General features: G+C 39.7%; 1 protein-coding gene across 2 annotated transcripts in view; it reads right to left on the minus strand.

Annotated features, from left to right (window-relative positions):
* Reln (reelin) overlaps window positions 1-22,736 on the minus strand; it is a 447,612-nt gene that overhangs the window by 160,605 nt on the left and 264,271 nt on the right. For both annotated transcript variants that reach the window (XM_021190313.1, XM_021190312.1), the window contains exons 13-19: window positions 15,133-15,245; window positions 13,440-13,648; window positions 12,590-12,718; window positions 11,813-11,922; window positions 8,660-8,726; window positions 4,049-4,282; window positions 3,238-3,399 (exon numbers count right to left, since the gene is read on the minus strand). In XM_021190313.1, coding sequence (XP_021045972.1) covers window positions 3,238-3,399; window positions 4,049-4,282; window positions 8,660-8,726; window positions 11,813-11,922; window positions 12,590-12,718; window positions 13,440-13,648; window positions 15,133-15,245 — 1,024 coding nt within the window. The remainder of the gene's footprint in view (window positions 1-3,237; window positions 3,400-4,048; window positions 4,283-8,659; window positions 8,727-11,812; window positions 11,923-12,589; window positions 12,719-13,439; window positions 13,649-15,132; window positions 15,246-22,736) is intronic.

Genomic DNA, 22,736 nt, shown 5'->3' on the forward strand with positions numbered 1-22,736 from the left:
GTACAAGCTTGCAATCCCACCAGCAATGGAGAAGTGTTCCTATTTCTCCACAACCTCGCCAGCATCTGCTGTCATCTGAATTTTTAATCTTAGCCATTCTGACTGGTGTGAGATGGAATCTCAGGGTNGTTTTGATTTGCATTTCCCTGATGACTAAGGATGTTGAACATTTTTTCAGGTGGAAAACTATAATTTCTATTTTAATAATTTTAAATGCAGTTAATAATCTCTCTGATGAACAGAAATGTGCTTAAAAATGCTAAAAGTAGAGTATTTTATGTACATGCATGTAACTAACAGTAATTAGGAAGATCAGTGTTTTCATAACAGAGGAGTTACTATTCTTGGTTTGTAGTTAGAGCCTTGGGTCAGGATCCCCTGAGACTGATGACTTTGCAGCCAAAGGGAGGCTGCTTTATGTGCCTTATGTGCCTCCGCATCTTCACCCGAGAAATGAGGATACAAACATCCCCTGGCAAGGGCCAGAACCTTTCCCTCTGTCTTTCACCTTCATGTCAGAATGTAGAGCTGTGGCTAATGCATGGCGAAGACACGAACCCCTGATGTTAAGCATCAGCATTGGAGGCCAAACGAGGTGTGGACACAGAGGCCAAGTGTCCCTTGTCGGGTGAAGCAGAAGTTAAGTGACTGCGGTGGGATTTAGATCTAAACACGCTGCTTCTTGTTCATGGTCTTCTCTTCCACACTTCTGCCAAGGGGGCGGGGTTCTTAATGATATCCTGGCTCTTTCCATGTCAGAGAGGCTGGCTGGAATAGCTAGGGGGCCTTGGGCTAGAATGTCGCTCGCTCGGCGAGAACACAGAGATGTAGGGTAACCTTCCGGCTCAGTCTTTCCTCTGCCAGTAGGTGTTATATCTGCTTTTCTTTTGGGCCTGTGTGTGTTTACACATGTGTGTGGGTTGACACATGTGTACAGATGAATCCACACATGTATGGGGGCCTGAAGTTCCTGTTGAGTGTCCTCCTTGATTGATTGGTTGTCACAGAATTGGGAAGTGAAACAAAGGGATCAAACCCAATAAATAATCAAGGCATAAAAATTGATTGAGATTTGATTTTTTTAAAAAAATTTTAAACTATAAAAACATAAGAAAAAGGCTGAAATAAATTTAAGCTCTAACAGAATTATGATATTTTACACTAATAAAAGTACCAAGTAGTTCAAAAGGTATTCATTCAGATTAGGCATATTACAAGATTTCAGATTTGTTAAGTAAGCAGACAGTTCTTTTATTTTTGAATGAATCACAAACTATCTGAAACTGTCCTTCAGCAATAGTGGTGGTCAGTTAGAAGACCAACATATGGCTCATACTTCATTTCTGAACAACTATGACACCAAGAGATAATATAGGATTCAAAGCAATTACAGGAAGCAATTTATACTGAAGAAAACAGATGACATGGCTAAGGGCATCAAGATATATTTAACTCTATGAAAAATTTCCATGGTTTGTATTATTTATTATGAGGAATATAATTTAGCACCTGGAATATATTAAATCCTACTTCTGCCATGTCAGCTTTTATTAATATTTGTGAGGGAGAGAAGGAGAGAGGGAGAGTCTTACAGTCAGATGTGTAAGTGCAGAAATGAGGGTTTGGGGGCCACTAACATTCTTTAAAAAAAAAAATCCTCCACTATGATCTTAATCTTTTTTTTTTTTTTTTAAAGATTTATTTATTTATTATATGTAAGTACACTGTAGCTGTCTTCAGACACTCCAGAAGAGGGCATCAGATCTTGTTACGGATGGTTGTGAGCCACCATGTGGTTGCTGGGATTTGAACTCGGGTGCTCTTACCCACTGAGCCATCTCACCAGCCCTGATCTTAATCTTTTAAAGCAAACACATTCCTAAAGCTGAAAAGCTGCCTTAATTCTGCTTAGAAGAAGAATGCTACTGTCAAATGGTGGGCACACTTAAACACAGCTTTGCAGTAGCACATTAAGTATGTCACTATGTTTTACATCAATAAAGATGAATTATATTTAATTATATAGATTGATTGCTGAATTTTGCAGCTGTCCATCTTTGTCAGGACATTGGGCATTAGGCAAAGTTCACTTCAGATAATAATATTTTCTTCATGATTTCATCCTGTTGCTTTTTGTTTAACTTATTCATACTAACTATGGAGAGTCCTGGAGCATTTCTGTGGCCTCGTGTATCTCTGAGTGATAAAGAGAATTTAATCTTACATGTTTACATGAACAACAGAAGTGTCTACCAAAGCTGGGGCATGTTTTAGTGGGTAAAATTTAGGTCACAACTGTGAGTGATTGGCTCTGATACACAAAGTTATTATCTTACTTGCAAATGATTAAAGTGGGACTATCCATTACAAGACTGTAAAATGCATAGCATGAGTCCTCTTTTCTCTTACTTTTAAACCTTGTCTACTCCCATGGTGTCGGGGCAAATCTTGAAGGCCAACCCCCTCTACATCCCAGGAGAAAAGGGTACGTCCCAGAAAGCAGCAGCATGAGTTTGCACATGATTGTAAGTGTGGCTCAGCACTCTCCTCTAATGGTGCTTCACTTAACACTTTAAGTGTGAGTTTGCCCTTCCTTCTCTTCCTTTGTCCTTTCTAGAGGACTTTCCTGAGAAGGCTCATGTATATTATAGCAGGCAAGAGGGTCGTTGAAACATTGGTGGGTAACATTCTGTCGTCATTGAAAGATAGTCCCGTCAGGTAAATCTGACTCTGGCAGTTGTGTGTATAGCCATGAAATACACAGGCAGAGAGAAACAGAAGTGGCCAGAGGAAAGGATTTTATTCATATCTTCATGTATGCCATTGTCAGGGACTCAATACATGTGAGAAAAATTTATTTGTATTTACTATTTAATTTTACTGCATGAAAACTCAAAACATGCTGGTTATGAGCCTTAATGAATTATTATAATGTTTACATGTAATTTATTATTACAAAATGTTCTATTGTTAAGAATAGCAGTATAGGATGTATTTCTTTCCTATCAAAGTAGTTTCCTTAGATACATATTTCAAAATACAAGAGCATATATTTTTGAAGTATTGAAGTCAGTAAGACACATAGATTAAATAATGTGACTTACCAATATTTCATTACAGTAGAAGAATATACAGACTTATATAATTTGGCCCTCCATGATACTGTAAAATTGAATTATGGGTCTCCCCAGGAAGGAAATCTCACGGAATCGCTTTTGCTGACATGCTCCGACGTACCTGGGCTCGTGGTAGTTGACATAGGAATAGTGCTCCAGGAGTTTCCATGTTATCCCATTGTCATAGGAATAGTGCAGCAGGACTCCCTCCCCCGGCTGGTCAGGGGCCCTGCACGTGCTCAGCACAGACTTGCTCCCCAGCCTCAGTGTGAACTGCAGAAACCTAGACACGAGTAATTCATGATTAGTGAGCACATTACTATTCTTTTTCATAGACTAAGTTTGACAAAGAATTTCAAACACATTGATGTGAACTTCTCAGAAGCTCTAGATTAACATCACTGTTTTATGAAATATAAGTCATTGTACTGTGAGATGTATACATAAGTGTGGAAGATGTGTATGTATTTTATAGATACAGATGTGTCTATAAAATATAAGTATACTTATAACTACTTGTATACTGTGTACTTGTGCATACATACTTAAAATGCCAATCATTCTTTTACTGCATTATTTATCAGGCACTGGGGGAAGGGATGACATAGAGTAAATCTAATCAGCCCCTGCAAGCTGTCAAATAAATAAACTACATGAATAATTAACCAGGCTTTGGCTTAAGAACACAGTTTTGATGAGTGAATCTCATATTTAAAAAATAATGTCAGTTGTTAGTAGCTCAAAGTCATTGGTGAGTCTTCTAGTTTATTAAAAACCAGGGAAAATTAATTATAAACAAACTAAGCATCCTTCCCACTTTCTTAGACACTAGAAGTTATATCCATCTAGTAAAAGAAAAAGACTACAAACGGAAAGTGGATCCAAACCCAATCACAGGCTTGCTGTGAATGTTCTAGCCCACCAGCACTCACCTGGACTGCGAGCTGTCCAGAAAGGATGTGATTAGCTGCCGCCTCCCATCTTTGTTGAAAACCAGAGCCTTACCACTGGCTAAGACACCACAACCAAAGCTGACTTCAGCACCACGGATAGAGTAAAAGTTATGGTAAGAGGAAAGTCTGGAATTGCCAAAGCTTTCCGAAATAAACATTGGGAATGTCTGAGATGCCATCTCACAGGCTGGGCCAGAAAATCCTGGGTCACACCTGAAAGGAAGATAGAAAGGCACTGGAAATGAGTCTTGAGCTCTAGGTCCTTCAGAGCCTGCTGATCTTGATGGTCCAACCTTTGGATATTCCTGAGCTTACTCCTCTGTGTGTGTGTGTGTGTGTGTGTGTGTGTGTGTGTGTGTGTTGTGAGGTTGGTGGGTAGGGGTTGGGGGAGATGGGTGGTATTAGTGTGGGTGGAGTGGGTGTCCACAAACCAGGGATTGAGTGAGTAGTAAACGAGCCTCATTTTCTTTGGAGAATACTTATCTGAAAATTAGATAAGGGCCAACTGACCATAAATATTCCAGAAGAAAACAATCTCTGCAGAGCCCTACTGTAAAAACCTATGATTAAACCATCGCAGCACTTGCCTTTGACCGATATTAGGGTTTATCACTGACAACTTAAAATCCTTGAAATCACGTGCAATTTTATTCATGATGCTCATAAACTTTATGAAACAACATTAATCTTCTTCCCTCTAGAGGCAGAACTTCTCTGTGCACCCCTGGCTCTCCTGGAATTTGCTCTGTAGACCAGGATGGTCTTGAACTCACAGAGATCAGCTTGCCTCTGCCTCATGTAATGCTTCTAATAAAAGATCTAGAGTAAGTTTCTTCTGAGAACAAAGGTAAGTGTGAGATTATGAAAGGAATTATTTTACACATTTTGAGGCCATGTAAACAAGGATTTCAAGGGAAAGTACACACCTCTGACCTAGATATAAGTCCTTAGTAGAACTGTGTTGCTTGCTTCTCAATGGTTCAAGAAAAAGAATCTTGTCTCCCCAGCGGCTGACTGCTCAGTGAGAATATATTATATCGTCTGTTGAACCCCTCCGTCTTTTAGCAATGCATCAACATCATCATTGCTGAATTAATGTTTGAATATCAGAAACACATAGTTTAGTTAGCTTTAGTTTCTATAGTACAGTTTTGAATTATAAAAGTGAAGTCAGTGTTTTTGGTGCAGGATCATTTTTTACTGAAGCCTTTAAACTTCCTGAAGTCTGAAAATAGCCCTTCCACACAGCAGTCTACCAATGGGGGGGGGGTGTTATGGCCCTGTTCAGAGCATGCTCTCTGCCAGTGTTTCTGAAACCAAGGCTCCTGTGGTCTTTTCCAGGGTCTATGGAATGTGATATCAAGTGGAAATAAAATGCAAAATTTGGTGTACATTATATTTTCCAGCATGGCAAGTATAACATTTTTGTCAGGTTAACAAGGAAGCTGGGCCCTACAATGCCAAGAACTAATATATCGGGAAGTGCAAGGGCTGTCTTGGCAATGTAAACAGCTTCCCAGGAAAATGAAGGAGAGAAAATGAGTATCTACTGACCACGTTAGTGAGACACCCAGCTCCTTTACAGGCTATTTTATAGACACAGTCATCCTCTGAGTCACCAAGAAGTTTTCAAGCAGGCAAGAAAACATCAGCTAAATTGGACACACTGGGAGCCCAAGTGTGATTTACATGGCAAGCAACTGGAATGTGTTTCCCAGTAAGAGTAGCATAGTGCATCTCAGGGTAAGTGCACTATGCTTATATATTGAATATATAATTGTCCTCTTAGAACCAGAGTGGGAGCAAGAGGTGTTCATTTAGATACAGATCATATTGGAGTCTCTTCCCATTAAAGGGTTCTGAAATCTACTTTTAATAAAGATTCTGTAATGCGGACAGAACCCCAGTAAGGGCACCACTTGCATTTAAAGACAAAACAACATATTATTTACAGCGCTTGCTTTTCAGCAATTGCACTGGTGACTTTAAGAACAACAGGAAACTATCTGGCTCCTAATATGCCCACTGCTGGTTCATTTACAATTCTTCAAATGTAGCCACATATTCAGTCTGCTGTCAGGAAAAGCGTTCCATTGTTCAGATACATGAGTAACACTACAGAAATGTCTCCACATTCTCTTCTCATTAAGATCTGTTACAGGGTTAGGGTCACGAGCTATGCGAACTGTCAGTTTATAAATTCAGCCCCAAGATGCACACTGGCCAGAAAGTGTTATGGGGCAGGAAGGAGTGGGGTCCTGGCGGAGAATAATAATAATAATGATGAAGGAGGAGTGATACCAGGCTTAAGATATGCTGACAAAGAGTATGTAGTATCGCACAGACATTTCTTTTCTGTATAATTGTGTGCTAACTCAATAAACTGCATATTTCCAGAAAAATTGGGCAGAAGGTAAATATTTGGTCTTTCCACAAAAGAGCAAAGGCAATCAATGTTCTATAAAATATTGTCAGAGTATGGAGAAAATAAAACTTCCATCCATCACACTATTCAGTAAAACTGCAGAAAGAGATGGCAATGTTTATTCCTGAAAATGTTTGATTTTAAAATAGTTTCTAAAAGCATAGACTTACAATTCAAATTTCCCTTGTGTTAATTTTATTTAAAATGCATTACAAAGTAGATGGCCTTGTTATAAGTAATAGAGAAACAGCAATTTGAGAAAACCGTAGCCAGCACTTCAAAGAGTTAATGAGCTACTTGGGGCAGGCGTTTAATGGAAATCGAGTTCAGAGAGCTGTCTCACTTGGTAGGGTGCCTGCTGTACAAGCATGAGCGACTGAGCTTAGTCCTGAGCACCTACAGAAAAGCAGGGCAGCACGGTGCTCATTTTTAACTCCTAGTCTTTGGGAGGTAGCCTCAGGAGGATTCCTAAGGCTTACTGGTGAGCATGTGCAGCCTAGAGGCAAGTTTCAAACTGCAGGGGTGGGGTGGGGGAGCCAGAGCCAGAGCCAGAAAGACAGACAGAGACAGGGGGAGAGCTGGTTTTAAAAACCAAGGGCAGTGGCATGTACACACCACACATACACATACACACACACACACACACACACACACACACACACACGTGCTTACACAGTTGAAAACATACACATTTCAGGATGATCACCCCCCCAACAAAAACCTGCACATTCAAAACCTGCACATTCATATGAGAGAGGGAGGTGGAGAGGAAGAGGTCTGGTCTCCAAAAACCAAAGTAAATGGATCCTAAGGAATGACACCCCAATGTGTTATATGACTTCTATACCCATGCATGCACATGGATACACATAGCTATACACATATGTAGACATGTATACACACATTCACACACAGACACAGACACACACACACACACACACACACACACACACACACACACACACGGAGATGGCTACACAGTTGAAAACCACACATACTTCAGCTTGTTCACATGAACCCTGCCCCTCCCCCTCCAAAAAAATCCTGGTCGTTCCTATTCAGTTCTTAAGTAAAAACAGAAACTTTTCAATTCTTTACATGTTTCAAAAAATATTTAATTGTACAGAGTGATCTCTTTGTTAATTAAATTTGATAAAATACAGTTTTAAAAATTAATCTGACATTCTATACCCAGTGTTTGCAATTGTTTGTCTTACAACTTCTATAAAAGCAAGTTCAAAGTTCTTTTGTAAACTATCTACTCATTAATTAGTTATCCAATTAATTACTTTTTTTTGGAGGTGTTGAAAACTTATCTGTATGGAAAAGATGGCCTCTAGTTTCAGGAATTCACAAGAGATTTAGAATTAAACATTAATATAGGAATGACATAATAAATGTGAAGGTCCATTCTTGGTATTAATATAACACAATTCACTTGAATATTACCCTATTAGTGTATTATTTCAGACTTCAGAGTCAGCATCACTGTTCTATAAAATGTACAGAAAAACTAACTATACAGCTATGAGGGATTTGAATTATTACAAATTTACATGAAGGATATTACGGTTTTTATAATTAGCCTAACACAAATTTATTAATTAATTTTACTTCCCAATTGTAGTTAAGTTACACTTAAATCCTATCTTGAGGATTAGGGAGCTGTATTGGTGGGAGAAGGCTTGTTGTACAAGCATGAGAGCCTGACCCAAAGTGCTGGGGTAGACACAGACAGCTGGGTATGGCTGCATACATGACTATAGCCCAGGAGATGTGGAAGGCAGAGACAGGAGGGTCCCTGGGGCTTGCTGGCTGCTAGTGTAGTCTTAGGTTCAGTGAGAGACCCTGTCTCAAAGGAATAAGGCACAGAGTAATAGAGTTAGGACATGCTATGTCCTCTGATGGCCTTTGCATATATTCCCTTGATCGACACATTATGCATACACATTACATAATACACCTTCCACAAGTCATACTTAAACATATACACATGTCACGCACACATACACATACAATGATTCCATTTAGAGTACCCTGATTTGGTTTTAAAAATAATGTAAATTCTAGAAAAGAATAGTAAACACATGCACATGGCTTGTGGCCTTGACATTCAACGTATATATAAAAATGGACAACTATATATATTATTTTCAAATGCTTACTTGCAACCATGCCGAGTACATTGTCCTCTGCCAGAACAGAATTTGAGACACGATGGACCTATATAAACTATAGGGAGAAAGAAGTCATGTAAAAGATGGCAACGTAATCGGAAAGCATAAGAACATTACCAACATAATTTTAAAAAGCAATGTCCACAAAGCACGGGGCACTTGGATCTCTTTTAATTTCCATAAATAATTCTTTCAAGATTTTAATATTTGTGCCCACAGGAACAGGGCCCTGTGATTTATATTCCTTACTGCAATTGTCTTCTGCCCCAGTGATTACAGACCAGTACTGCCTGTGTTCTGCATGGTCTATAATGCACATACTCTTTGGGGAGAAATAAAGGATCTACTTGATGCATCGCAAAGTGGAGAGGCCACAACTATAATTTCTAGTCTTACCAGGGAAGAAAGCTACAAAATTATAGATGAGCATTACATATGTTTCTAAATATTAATTCCTCCTCCCTGGAAATATGGAGCAACATTAAGAATGCCGTTGAGCATAAAGCCTTCTCCATGGTGCGCAGCTTCCCACTAGCGGCTGACTTTACCGACAACATGATGGTGGAGACATAAATTCTAGTCGTCGGCATTCTGGAAAGGACTGAAGTACTCAGACTCTAATACGTGTAAAGATACAAGTATTTTATAATGAGTATAGTAATAATCATTAGGATAACGGGGAACAAAAGTAATGAAGAGCAGACATGCAGTGGATGTCAGGACTCTATAACACTCAGTTTCTGGCATAAAAAACTGCCCAACTATTACCACTCTCTTTTAAGTCCTGTAACCACATCAAAATAAAGAATTTACTTTAAAATAAGCTTTGCTGTACTCTGAACCCTCGGGGGCACATAACCCCTGTACTCAATTAGTTGGGGCAGAAAAATCTATAGAGTTGCAGGGCAAAACTACTTGGTGAAGCAAACTGTCTATTCAGAAACAATTAGGTAGCACAAGGCCAGGTTAAAAGTGCTGGCATTAGGCATCCAAAACTCCTGCATTTACATTCTGGCTTTTGGAAAACTCTGGGTAAGTGATTTACCCTGACTAAACCTTGCTGTTTCCAGTCTGTAAAGTGGGATGGTGATTTTTCTTAGAGAAAAGAGTAAGTCTATCATGTTCATGATGCCCTGTATCACATGCCTGTAACTGGCAGAACTACCACCACCCTCCAACCCTGTCATCTAACAGGCTCCACTGAGGAACACATCAGACACACTTGGTTGTAAGCTGTAGGAGGCCCTGACCTGGGTCCTGTGAGAGTATTCTGCACTCTACAGGGTTATTCTGGTGGTTCATGGGGTCTCAACACCATAGCATTGTTTTAAAGAACCTTCATAGAAACAAGATCATTAGTAACATAAGCTTTCCCCAGTCAATAAAATGATAACTAAGCATTTATCATCCTCTCTTACCGACTTCATCATCATCTCCATAATATAGCTGAAGAAGTAAAGATACAGTAGACATAGCCTGTGCTGGGATTTTTTTATTTTGTTAATAGTTTCAGGATTGTCACTTAACAAAATTATGATGTTGTGCTAATGTTTTTTCCCATGTATTTTCCTCATCACATGCCTGTTCCTGGACAGTCTCACAGAGGATTGTAACAGCTGAAGAGATTGTGCCCCAAGTGGTACGTGCACTCTCTGGGTCTTCAGCTCTTCCCTCGAGACTCAAAACATGACCTGTGGCTAACAGTGTGTCATAAAGACTCCTTGATCCCAAACGGTGCTCTAAGTGTCTCCTTTAAGAAACTGGGAAGACCTTTTCATAGGCATGCATATATATACATATACATATATATACACACACACACACGCATACACGCATACGCATGTGTATGTGTTATTATTCTTTTAATTCCCTCATACTTGTACTTCATTTTATTGCTAATTCTTAAACTTCTCTTGTGATTATTAAAATTAAAAAGATTCACTATGAACTCTTAAAAAGAAGGACACTGGCAAAATCCATTCATATCCTACTGTGTGATGGGCACACGCCCTGGAGCCCATTAGCAGCTGTGGTAATTAAAATGCTATGCAAATATTCTACCAGTGGAGAAATTTTATTTTAACAAATTAAACCTTAGTTAGTTTAGTTTATATACTAGGTTTAGTATCATGGGCCTTTTTTATTTTTTTAATATTCAACATAGACTTCATATTGGCATATGGGTAAATTATCTTGCCTGAAGAGGTCTTCAAAATTTAAGAACTTTATGCAATTAGGTTCTCAGGATTTAAATTATTCAAAGACAGAAAGAGAAGATTAATATGTGGAAAATCAGCATTAAAGTATGGTTTTATTAAATAGGACAAACCTAGACAGAGGGTAGGTTAAAGTTGCTTAAGTACTGACATTTTGTCCTTCCGTCTACTCTTATTGTCTCCTCTATAGAACCCTCCCACTTCTTGCATAAACTTTCAGTCAAATTTATACATGTCCTGTAAATCTATCCAGAAATTAATATAGAACAAACAAATACAATTGTTTAATAACAATGTAAAAGCCATGTAACTTAACATCGCAGGATATCTTCTCTGATTGTACACTATAGTGGACACTGTCCGATAGAGAGGCTGTTTTTTAAATTATGCAGAAATGATCAACAATGCAGCCAACAGTTTCTATGGATAGCCACATATTTCTTCCACACCATTTCCTGTAAACAGGGAAGAGGTCTCACTAGCATCTTAGAGATGATGTTTCCCCGCTCTGTGTAACGTCTGCAACTGGAACATAAGCATCCCAGATGTTATGGAAGTTACTCAGAAGAATGAGTCTCATTTTAATACATGCAGTATGGTACTTATGGTAATTCTGCATAAAAATTCAAGAAAATGTCAGGCTATCCCTTGTCATCAACTGCAAATTTGAATTTTAGGGATTTAAGCATTTTAAAATTATGTATGTTGAGACATCTCAGCATCTAATATTGCTGACTACAGAGCCTATGTTTTTTCTGATTGTGCATCCCTGGGCTTCTGACGGAATGCAAAGGAGAAAAGGAAGAAAGGGTGTTTAATGAATCTCAAGACCATGACTTAGAAATGTGATTAAGTCTGCGGACTGACAAAACACCGGAAAAGCCTACATCAATGGCCCGTGATTGTGACGGGTGCAGACACTAACCATTATCAATTGCCCACATATTTCCGAGGATTGGTCCTGTTTGTCTCCAGCGAATCCTGGTGTCTCGGGTGAGTGCTGCACTAGGGAGGGGAATCGTGATTCGGTTCCACCTGCAAGAAATTTAGCATGAAATCAGCTTCACAATTACGTTCCTGACTTCTGAATTAGTTTTACATGTGTGTGAGGTTCCTGTTTCTGTGTGTTTGCAATTAACACTGAAATTAATGAAGTATTTACATTTACCTGTGGGGTCTGTAGCTTAAATTTTGTTGGCCTTGTAAATATTTTACTATGTAGCTAGTGCTTATTTTGTAAGCTGGAAATAATTTTACAGAGTTATCTTGAATTTTATACTAGTCCACAAGAGTGTATGTAGTGTACCTTAATTTATGTGGAAATTTAGACAGACCACCATTACACACAGTAGACAGCAGAGTAAGGTCTGAACCAGGTCTAATTTCAAAAGTTATCTTTCTTCTACTCTTGATTTAAGTATGTATTTTGTCAATACATTTTCTTATTTAAACAAACAACAACCATGGGATATATAATCCAAAACACAAGCATTATACATAAAGAATTACTGACCTCATACAGTGTGGCCATACATAGGATTTAGTTAAAAATATGGGTATATTTATTTTCACAATATCACTCTTAAGGAAAAGTCAGGTTACTTAACTATTATTTAAAATTCTAGTCTCAGAATCACTCACTGTTTTTCAACCCACAACATGGCTCCGTCCTTCCCCTGAGCCTTGGAGCAAGCTTACTCACCCACTGTAGTTTTCTGAGGAGTAGATGGTGCTGTGGGGAAGGTGGGGGCCCGCACAGATCTCCGGCAAACACTCAGTGTGGAGTAGGGACCAGGACCGTCCATGGTTAGTAGAAAACTCCAAGCTGACGCTAATAACAACAGAACAAGACCAACAGAGAGGGGCCAAGGTAACAAATGATTCTTTTTATTTCTAGCTAAATATCTTGAATGAGTCAATGAATGTAGGATTCCTCTAAGACCTTTACTAAATGTGTCATCTCTCACTGAGGTCTGACCAGCCTTCAAAGGGCAAGCCATTGGATTACTGCCATAAAAGCTATGTATGTCTGAAGGACAATACACAGTAAACTGGATTTGTGCTCTTGAATTTGATAGCTAGCAAGGCAATTACCATGTCTCACACTGTCACTTCATCCTGTGAATGTGAGGCCAGCAATGTTCTTACAGAGGATGGGAGCAACACTTATGCAAGAGGAGCTAATTGACTTCCATACCTATTATAAGGGGTCACCAGCCAACAGAGGCCAATCTTGTCTTCAGTTATCTTCGCCTAGCAATCTGTTAGAACGGATGCTGCCACAGCATGCGCGAACACCTCTGATAACTCGTGTCAAGCTCCCAGAATGAAGCTATGCTAACCAAAGAAATCTACCCAGTCACATCCCTCCTACTTACTAATCAAAGAATTTTTTTAGGGAGGGAATCGGAATCTGTATTTTGTTAGTGGATATTTTGTTAAAATCCCATCCAAAAACCCACTGACTAATTTTCTTCAATGGTCCAGTGCATGTGTTTATTTCCTACCGGGTTAGGACACTCGGCGTGCGTGACACTCAGCGTGCGTCTCACCTGTTACCAGGCTGGTGTGTGCCACATCCCAGATTAATAGAAAACTGGATCATGTGAGACATTGTTGATGGGAGAACAGGCAGCACATGGAAGAAGTCCACAGCCCAGACATTCCGGTTATGCCCTTGGTGGTTCTTTTGCCTGAGACAAAATTTGGTGGCAGGTGTCTGAAGTTCAGGATTGATGACCACAGAAACCAAAGATGGAACCTTCCAAGAAAGGACACTCAGATTATTTACAATCCTTTCCATCTAGTCAATATGAATCTTAGACTCTACCTAACAAATCACTAAATACAGAACTGCCACTTACTGCGCACCAGGCTATAACTTTGTGCTATATTTACTAGTTTATGTGGAAGGTTTTGTCTTCAAGGACAACTCACTTCAATGACTCAGAATTTCTGTGTGGACAGTGAGGCTCCTTGTGTGTGACTGATCATGTTTGTGTTTCCAGGTCAGGACTAAGCACAGGACTAAGGCAGTTGAATAATTATTTGACTTTATCATTAATGCTTTCAAAAGTGGTTGTATAATATTAGTGTTTTTCCCAACTAGGAAATTTGAAAATGAGACTCAGAACAGAAGTAGCCATGGACAAGTAAATCAATACATAATCTTTCAAGTCTATGATTTGGTATGAAGCAGTCACAGGACCAGGAGAATCCTACCAAGCAATTGCAAAACAGTAGTCCACAATAACATTCCAGGGGCCATCAACTTGATTATGCAATCAATTATATGTTGAACTTGCTGGATATTTTTCTCTCACTGCTCCCTTTGTTGACCATTTTACAATTCTTTATTTTGTGTGCATGTGTGTATGAACTGGTGTGTGCCTGTGTACATGAGGCCAGCAGCTAAAGGCATGTGTCTTCCTCAACAATTGCTTTCTATTTTTTTTCCACTTGGGGACAGCATCTCTCACTGAACCTGGAGCTTATCAATTCAGCTAAACTGGCTGGTCAGGCTCCAGGGGTCCTCCTGCTCCCACCTCCCAGTGTTGAGACTGCAGATGTTCATCACAACTTCTTACTTGTGTTCTGGAGTCCAAAGTTAGTTACTACAACTTATAGAGCAAGCTTGTTAGTGACAAAGATCTCTCTCCAGCTCCTAAGTTCTGTAAAGTGATTCAAGTGCTCTAGTGTAAGACCAGCACATATTGATAGAATAAAAAAAATTTTACACCCATGACAAGTATCTTGCATGGTTTTCTAGATGTTTGTAAATAGCCAGAAATAGCACCTGTCCACCCAGAAAGCAAAGGGAAATGACCAATCCTATAGCTCTAATTAGCATAGAAAAATGTAAGGGTAACAATGATCTGAACTCTTACAATGCCTTCTGACTAGCAAATCTCCAGGGTGGGGCTCCACTTATTGTGGCTAAAAGCAAGGCTATGAAACTGCATAATTCGAGTCCTGTTTACAGCTTTCTCAGGGACAAGAATAACTGTCAGTCAGAGGGCTGGGTTTTGCTTTATTGTTGCTGTAATACTTTCTTTTCGACAAAGCCAGGGTTCACATTTATATCAGAAATAAAAATAAAGATGAATGTTAAAATACCCAAGTCCCTTAAAAAAAAATCTAGCAATTCCCTGGAGCAGCAAGAAAAGAGGTGTGTCCTCTGTGCCTGGCATGGTCTTCGTAGATCTGGCCTTGGAGTTCATCAGGCTCAAGGATGGGCATTTGTACCTTATAGGAAGAATAAGTGAGAGTGTCCAGTGCAATGTGTTCTTTTCTTCCTTCAATCTTTGCATATAAGATGATATCATTTTCATGAGTCTCTCCAGGGTCACATATTCCTCCTGTACCAAACAAATGATTCATGGTGTTGTTACAACCAACTTATATCCAAAACATCAAACATAGCCTTGGAAGTCAGAGAGACAAATGGCAGTACTACATGTCACTTAGTGATACCTTCATACAAAGACAATGGGACTCGAGAAATTAATTAATGAAGAGCCATGTTCCAGATCAAAGACTTGGCATGTAAGGACAACATTCCTCTTTGTTTGATGGAATTACTCAAATCACAGTGTGTTGAGCAGTGGCTACGTGGCCATGACTCAACCCGGTTAAAAAGAAGTGTGCTCTGTGTGTGTGTGTGTGTCGCACATGTACATATGCGCCTTTTCATTGTGTGGGTATTCATGTAAATGTTCTACTTGTATGTGCAGGCCAGAAGACAACCTTATGTGTTAACCTTTGCTAAGACAGGTTCTTTCATTGTCTTGGAACTCATCAAGCAGACAAAGCTGGCTGATTTGCAAGTCTCAGGAATCTGTTAGTCTCTCCTTCCACAGTGCTGGGATTACAACTTGAGCCACCATGCCTGGGACTAATCATTTCCCCAGGCCCTGTGAGACCCTGTTTATTATGGCCTTTAAGTAGCTGTAGCTTTTTCCACTCATGCTTGGGTCTTCTATTTCATTCCACCTGCCTACAAGTCTGTTTTGTGCCAGTACCATACTGTTTATTATGGCTGTACAATATATCTTGAAATCTGGCATGGTAATCCCTACAACATTGCTCTTGCTTGGGATTCTATTGGTTATATTGACTATGTGTGTGGATTGTTTTTGTTTGTTTGTTTTTGAGGTTACAACAATTTTAGGATTTTCCCACTATTTTTGTAAAAAAATGCTCTGGGCTTTTTGATTGGGACATCATTGAATCTGTAAGTGACTTTTGGTAGAATGGTTGTTTTTGTAGTATTAATTTTACCAATCCATAGGTATGGAGGTCTCTCCATTTTCTAGTGTCTTCCTCAACCACTTCACAGATTGAAGTTTTCATTGTAGACGTCTTTCCCCTCCTTAGCAAAGTTTATTCTAAAATTCTCATAGTCTTTGCGGCTACTGCTAAGTGTGAGTGTATCCACAATCTTTTCCTCTATGTATTTGTTGGTGGTCTATAGAAAGGTGACTGGTTTGTACGTTGACTTTGTGCCTTGTCTCTTTGCTGAAACAGTTGACTCTATAGTTTTCAGATAGAAATATATATATATATATATATATATATATATATATATATATATATATCATATAGCATATATATATCATATCATCTGTAAACTGAAATATTCTGACTTCTCGTTTTTCCATTTGTATTCTTTTAGTTTCCTTCTCTTGCCCTCCAGTTCCAGTTAGTGCCCTGAGCACAACATTGAGATGGAGTGGTGACACTGGACAGCCCTGCCCTACGCCTGATTTTAATGGTGTCACTTCCAGATTTTCCTCCATTTAAGATGATGTTGGATGTGGGCTTGTCATACATAGCCTTTATTATGTTGAGGCACGTTTTCTCTAGTCCCATATTTTAGGACTTGTATCATTAAGTCTTGTTGGGTTTTGTCAAGGGCCTTTTCTGTATCCATTGAGATGATCAAGTAATTTTTATCTTTAAGCCTATTTATATCAAAATGCCTGGTGACTCCCTGCATCAAAGACTTCTGAAATGGTACTATGCAGATGCTTCAAGTAACACTGAAAATAGTTTAGAAGACATGCTTGTATTTTAAGTATGCACTTTTTACTTTTTACATTAATATTTGGTGCTTACTTGATTAGTGGCAGGTATATAGTAAAGTTTGCTCTCTATTACTACTTTTTGGTCACATAATGCGATATACCATTAGAACTGAAAGGGAAGTGAGAGACCCTGGTCATAGAATAGCCTCAGTAGGTGTTCTGTCTTGTCACCACTGATCTAGTCTTTCCCTGTTACATGTTATCAATACCTATGGCTAAGTAGAAGACCCCCCACCAGACTGCCATACATAACAACATTAGCCACACAAGGGTACAGGCATGCAGAAGCATTTCTCAAGTGCATAACACCAAACTTTTCTGTTATCCTTATATTTCTAAGAAATCCCTTGGTTCTATAATCTATACCACTGATGTTAACTTTATTTACATGTAACTGCTATTGCGATATTCTGTGGTGCTGGTAAGGCACTCTTCAAACTTTAGAATAAGATCACACTTTGGGAATTTATTGAAATCAATGAATAATGGTTGATACACCACTAAAAATTAAATAAGCCAAGAAGGTGTCCATTGTTTACAGATAATCTGGTTTGATTCAGTTAGGATAATGGAGGTCTGCAGTTTGGATGAAACTAACAAGTGAATCTAAGAAAGCTAGATGGAGCCTAATTAGTATAACAAATTTCATAACTGAAGAACTGTTAGCCAAAAGGAAAGCTATAGAGAAAAATGTTAACAGTAGACAGGAATAGAAGGGTTACTGAAGAGCAGTGCATGTCTTGGAGGAGGGCATCCCACTGCCCACAGGTCTAGAACCGCTCCCAAGATATGACAACATGAAATGTCTGATCTAGTGTTGAAATGCCAACTGTTCCTTTAGGCTCAGCCACTGCATTTCCATAGCCTTAATGGGAATTGTGACCGGCCTATAGATCTTTGCAGTGTCTCCAAGATAGCACTTTTGGGGCCCTTAAATAAATTGGTTGAATCCACAAATACCAACAGTTGACTATGGTTACCTCATTAAGGCAATATGCAAAGCCCATTCTGGTAAACAAGCACTCTTATTTATGAAACACTGTTCTTTCATGTTCCTAAGAGCAATTATTTTCAAAAGCCTGACAAATGCCTTACGAGACACCCACATTTGGCTTTAGAAGTGATCTGTTAGATTCATACTGTGCAAATTCTCTCAAGCTGCCTAAGTCATCTTATAAGCTATGTGGCATGTTTGAGCAGCACTGGACATTGGTTTGCTAACTGAGAAGCCAGCATCTGTGAGACAAACAGCAGAGGCCTGGGAGCTTCTTGCTGCTCGAGTACCTAGCTAATCCAGAGAAGAAGAGGGTCTGCACATGTCCTTGTCCTTCTGCTTTGTCCCCAGAGCAGCTTTGCACATATGGGATTCCAGGGAACTATATAATGGTGTTGTAGGAAACCTGTGTCCACAGTGGTTGAACAGTTTAAGGGAGTGCATAATATATTGTAGCTTTAGACACTGAAGTTCTACTTCAGCTACTAGTGAAGAAAGAAATCTGTCTAGTAACTAATTTTCTTCCCAAGGAAATATTGCTTTTCAGCAGCACTGTAATGAAGTATTGAGGTTGCAAATGGTGCCAGATATTTCCTGAACGGGTTTTGTCTTTAGTAGAGTATGAATAAGAATAATCATACCTACTTATAATTCAGTATATACCATGTTATGTGACAGAAGATATTAAAGTATTATATGTTTCCATTTCATAACATTAGTTTTCAATGAGTATTAAATGCATTTATCACTCTGCCGGTGGGACTGAGCCTGGGAGAGGCTATATATAAGGCTCAGAACCAAGTCTGTGTCTAATGGCTTTCTGTTTGACTTCAACTCTACATTGATGACCTCAACCCTGTAATGACATCACCCAGGGAAAATGTGGGGTGGTTGTATTTCTAAGATTTGAAAATTGGCATGCTGCACATGAAGTGCATTTTAAAATTAGCATATAATTACTATTTACTGATTATGTGATTGGAGCTGAACTAGGGAAGGTAGACACAGTGATAATGTAGACTTTCCAACAGATTCTTATCACTCAGGGCCAACAACATGTAGAGAAAATTCTGATTTTTGACACTGGTATCATTTCTTATAGCATTTTATTATATCAGTGTAATAAAGCAGTTACTAAGGTTACTGTACATGGCAGTGCCTGGAGGAAGGAGGACACATATGAAAACAACATTTTCATCCTTCCCATCAGACATTAAATAATATTTAGAAATTATCAAGAAGGAACTAAAACATGAAAAGTCCCACTGGGTAATGTTAGTATAGCATATTTAAGGACACAGGCCTGAACGGCCCATTCTCTGAACCTTCATTAACTGGTTCCCGGGATCTTCTTGGCTCTCTTAGAACAGTAAGTGAACAGCAGCTGCTCAGAGAAGAAACACATGGGGGATGCTCACACAGGACAGAATGGGAAAGAAAGTCCAAGAGGAGCCAAGACATGAAGATGATGACAGAGTTTATCTGAAATGTCCCTCTGAGGGCAATCTGTCAGTCCTGTGAAATTCAGTGACAGCAACTCCTACAGGAAGACATGGAATCTTGTTTAGCTTACAAAGCTTTGATGCGTGGTGGAAAGGAGGACTCAGGCGGCAGCTTGTACAGCAATTAAAGTACAGAAGGATTTCAATGAAAGCTGGCTGGCTGGCTGGTTTTAAGAGTACTTAGCTACTGTTTTAAATAGCTTCATAGACACTTATTTGTGTGAAGAAAGTGGTTTTGCCAAATTTTACTATTTTCCTAGCACTAGGCTAGGCAGGGAAATATACCTTAATCTCAGTTGGTCATTTAGTGAGAAAACAAAAACCAAACCAAACAACAAGAAAACAAAAACAAACCCACCAAGACATATACAGTAGTGTCCACTACCCCCAGGGTTAAGACATACAGTAATGTCCACTAACCCCAGGGTTTTCTTTATATTGTGTGTTACTTGAAGTCAAGCATGACATAGAATTACTAATATTCATCTGACATTTCACTTTTAGAAGAGTTGAATACTAAACTGTTTGCTTGTGTGTGTGTGCACGCGCGTGCGTTTGTGCATGAGTGTGTGTGTGCACATGTGTACATGCATGCATGCATGATGTGCATGAATGTGTGTGTGTGTGTGTGTGTTTGTGTGTGTGTATATGCACATACACACTCATGTTTCCATGCCATGAGCCCAGAAGTCAATGCTGGACATCTCTGACTATTGCTCTTGACAGTAGCTTTTGAGATAGTGCCCCTGACTACACTGGAGTTTGCCATTTAGCTAGACTGGCTGGTCAGAAAGCCCCAGGGATCCTTCATCTCTGTGTCCAGTCTGGGTTACAGGAGCTCCCTGCCGCACTTGGCTTTTTCACACGCATGCTGGGGATCCAAACTCAAACTTTATGCTTTCAAGCTCTTTATCCACTACACCATCTCCCCAACCCATGTTTCATTTATCATGGATTCTTCTCCTTAGGTCTTTACTATGCCTGACTTATAGTTTACTTATCAAACTTCACCATAGGTATATGCATATGGATTGAAGAAAACACAGCATGTAGAAAAGTCGCATTAGGACTCACGGTTTCCAGCATCCACAGAGATTAAAGCAAAAGGAGAGATTCCTCATAAGAAAGAACGATAATTAGCATTAATTGCATTGTGCTCATATATCATAGTAGAAATGCGGAGTAAGAGACGGTGTGAACCAAAGGAGCTGAGAACAAACTAGCTGCTCAGTAGACATCTTCGGAGCAGCAGTGAACTGACAGTAAAACGAATGGTCTTCCTTAGGATATTTTTGTCTTGGTCACAGAAGTTCGGCTCTAAACCACTGTACTAGATACTGCTCCTCAAAAATGTTTGTTGAATGTGAACAGATAAGGAAGGGAAATGAGGTTTTAACTGAATTCTGAAAGCTGAAGTTAACACAAATGCTAGTCATGAGAACTGATCTGAACCAAGGATTGAACACGTTGTACACCAGCCTGAGAGGAAATGTGATCTAGTGCCTCTCCTTCCTGAGCACCACACTGAGTGAGTGGGCGGTTACTTATGAACGCCTCCCAAGTCCCTCCCACACTGCTTACATTCTCTTCAAAGCTCCCACATTTTAGGCTCTTTTCTCTGGGTGCAGCTTTCTCCGCTCCAGGCCTGACTCACCTAACCCATCTCCACGCTCTCCATTCTGTCCTGATTTATCTCATCCTAAAACTCAGCTTCCCTCATTGCTGCTTCCTCAAGATCTTGACTCCACTTTTCTGTATCTCTGGTGACATTCTGGAAGCAGTGCTCCTGATTCTGAGGCATGCACCTCTCTAGTTAATTCAATATGCACGTTGGTGTGCCTGCCCTCCCCCGCCTTCTCAAGGCCACCCCTGGTTTCTCAGCCTTCATCCTGGCTGACTTTACCCTCCATGGTATTTCCTACGCAGCAGACCCCCTGTTATCCCATGGAAGCCCCTTCCTCCTCCATCTGCCTCCTTTCTCCTTCTCTTTATGCTCTTCTGCACTCTTTATTCCTTTTTCTTTCTATCTCTGTAGGGGAAAGATTTTTCCCCAAGTTTAATTTGCTGGCTATCAGCAGCTCCGAGGAAATTATTTCAACTTTCAAAATCCAGCCAAAAGCCTCTTCTCCTTATTCCCCAGTTCATCTTTATCACTCTCAACTGTGAGCAGAACCTCTATCTTTATGTGGTATTCTAGAAATCCCGGCCTTAACATGTCTAAGGCCAAATCTTTTGCATACCTGCCTCTTTTAAAAACGTGCCATTGTAGGGAACGTACCGGTCCCCCAGGCACTGAGAAGAGAAACACATATTGTTTTCATAACCACCGTCAGCTGTGCCCCACCTTCAGCAGGTTCCTGTCCTGTCTGGTCCTCTCTTTCCTAGCTTCACTTAGCACTGGCTCATTTTCCTGTCACCCTGACTAGCCCATTAGACACTTAACAGAATTGCTAGACAAAATACATTGCATGGAAAGAGAAGCACTTATCAAAATTTGCTAAAATCATTGTTTAAAATACTATTCATTATAAACTTCATAACACTAATACAAATTTAACTAAGCTATATATCATTCTGTTTTAATTTGTTGGGTGAAGTCTGACTCCACTGTCCTAACTAGTGTCTTGTCTTCTGGTTTCTGATTATTTCAATTTCTTTTTCACACTCTTAATAGAATTATCTCACTAAAAGCCAGGTAACATAACCCTACCAAGAATCCTGACATTACAGGAGGAAGAACTAACCTCTTTAGCCATCTTACATGCTTCCTCGAATCCTTTGGAAAAATGAGCCAACTGCAAATACATCACAACTTGATTTTTTTTAAAGCCCTTTATGCAGAATGGTTACTCTGAAATTCTGGCCTTCAAGAAATGGTCCAGTCCCACAGTGCTCATGAAGCCTCACCCTTATCCTTCCCTGCTGCCACTCCCAGTCCTCATGCTGTGTCATGAACGTTTGCTGCATCCTCTGCACACACAGTCAAATGTCACTCATGGTCATGGGCTTCATCTGAGTCACTTCCAAAGCAGTAATGGTACAGACAGATGTGTGATAGCGGCATAGATGTGCGATAGCAGCACAGACAGATGTGTGGTAGTGGCAAAGACAGATGTGCAGTAGTGGCACAGACAGACAGATGAGTCAGGGAGGCTCATTTAAGAGCTTTTTATGTGTTAACTCACTCATCCAGCAACTGTATGGCTGGAGTAGCATTGCTTTGCACTGTCTCTGTGTCCTGCCCCAGGCTCTATATTCAATAAGTAT

Source organism: Mus pahari, chromosome 2 (genome assembly GCF_900095145.1).
Source record: "Mus pahari chromosome 2, PAHARI_EIJ_v1.1, whole genome shotgun sequence".
Lineage (NCBI taxonomy): Eukaryota > Metazoa > Chordata > Mammalia > Rodentia > Muridae > Mus > Mus pahari.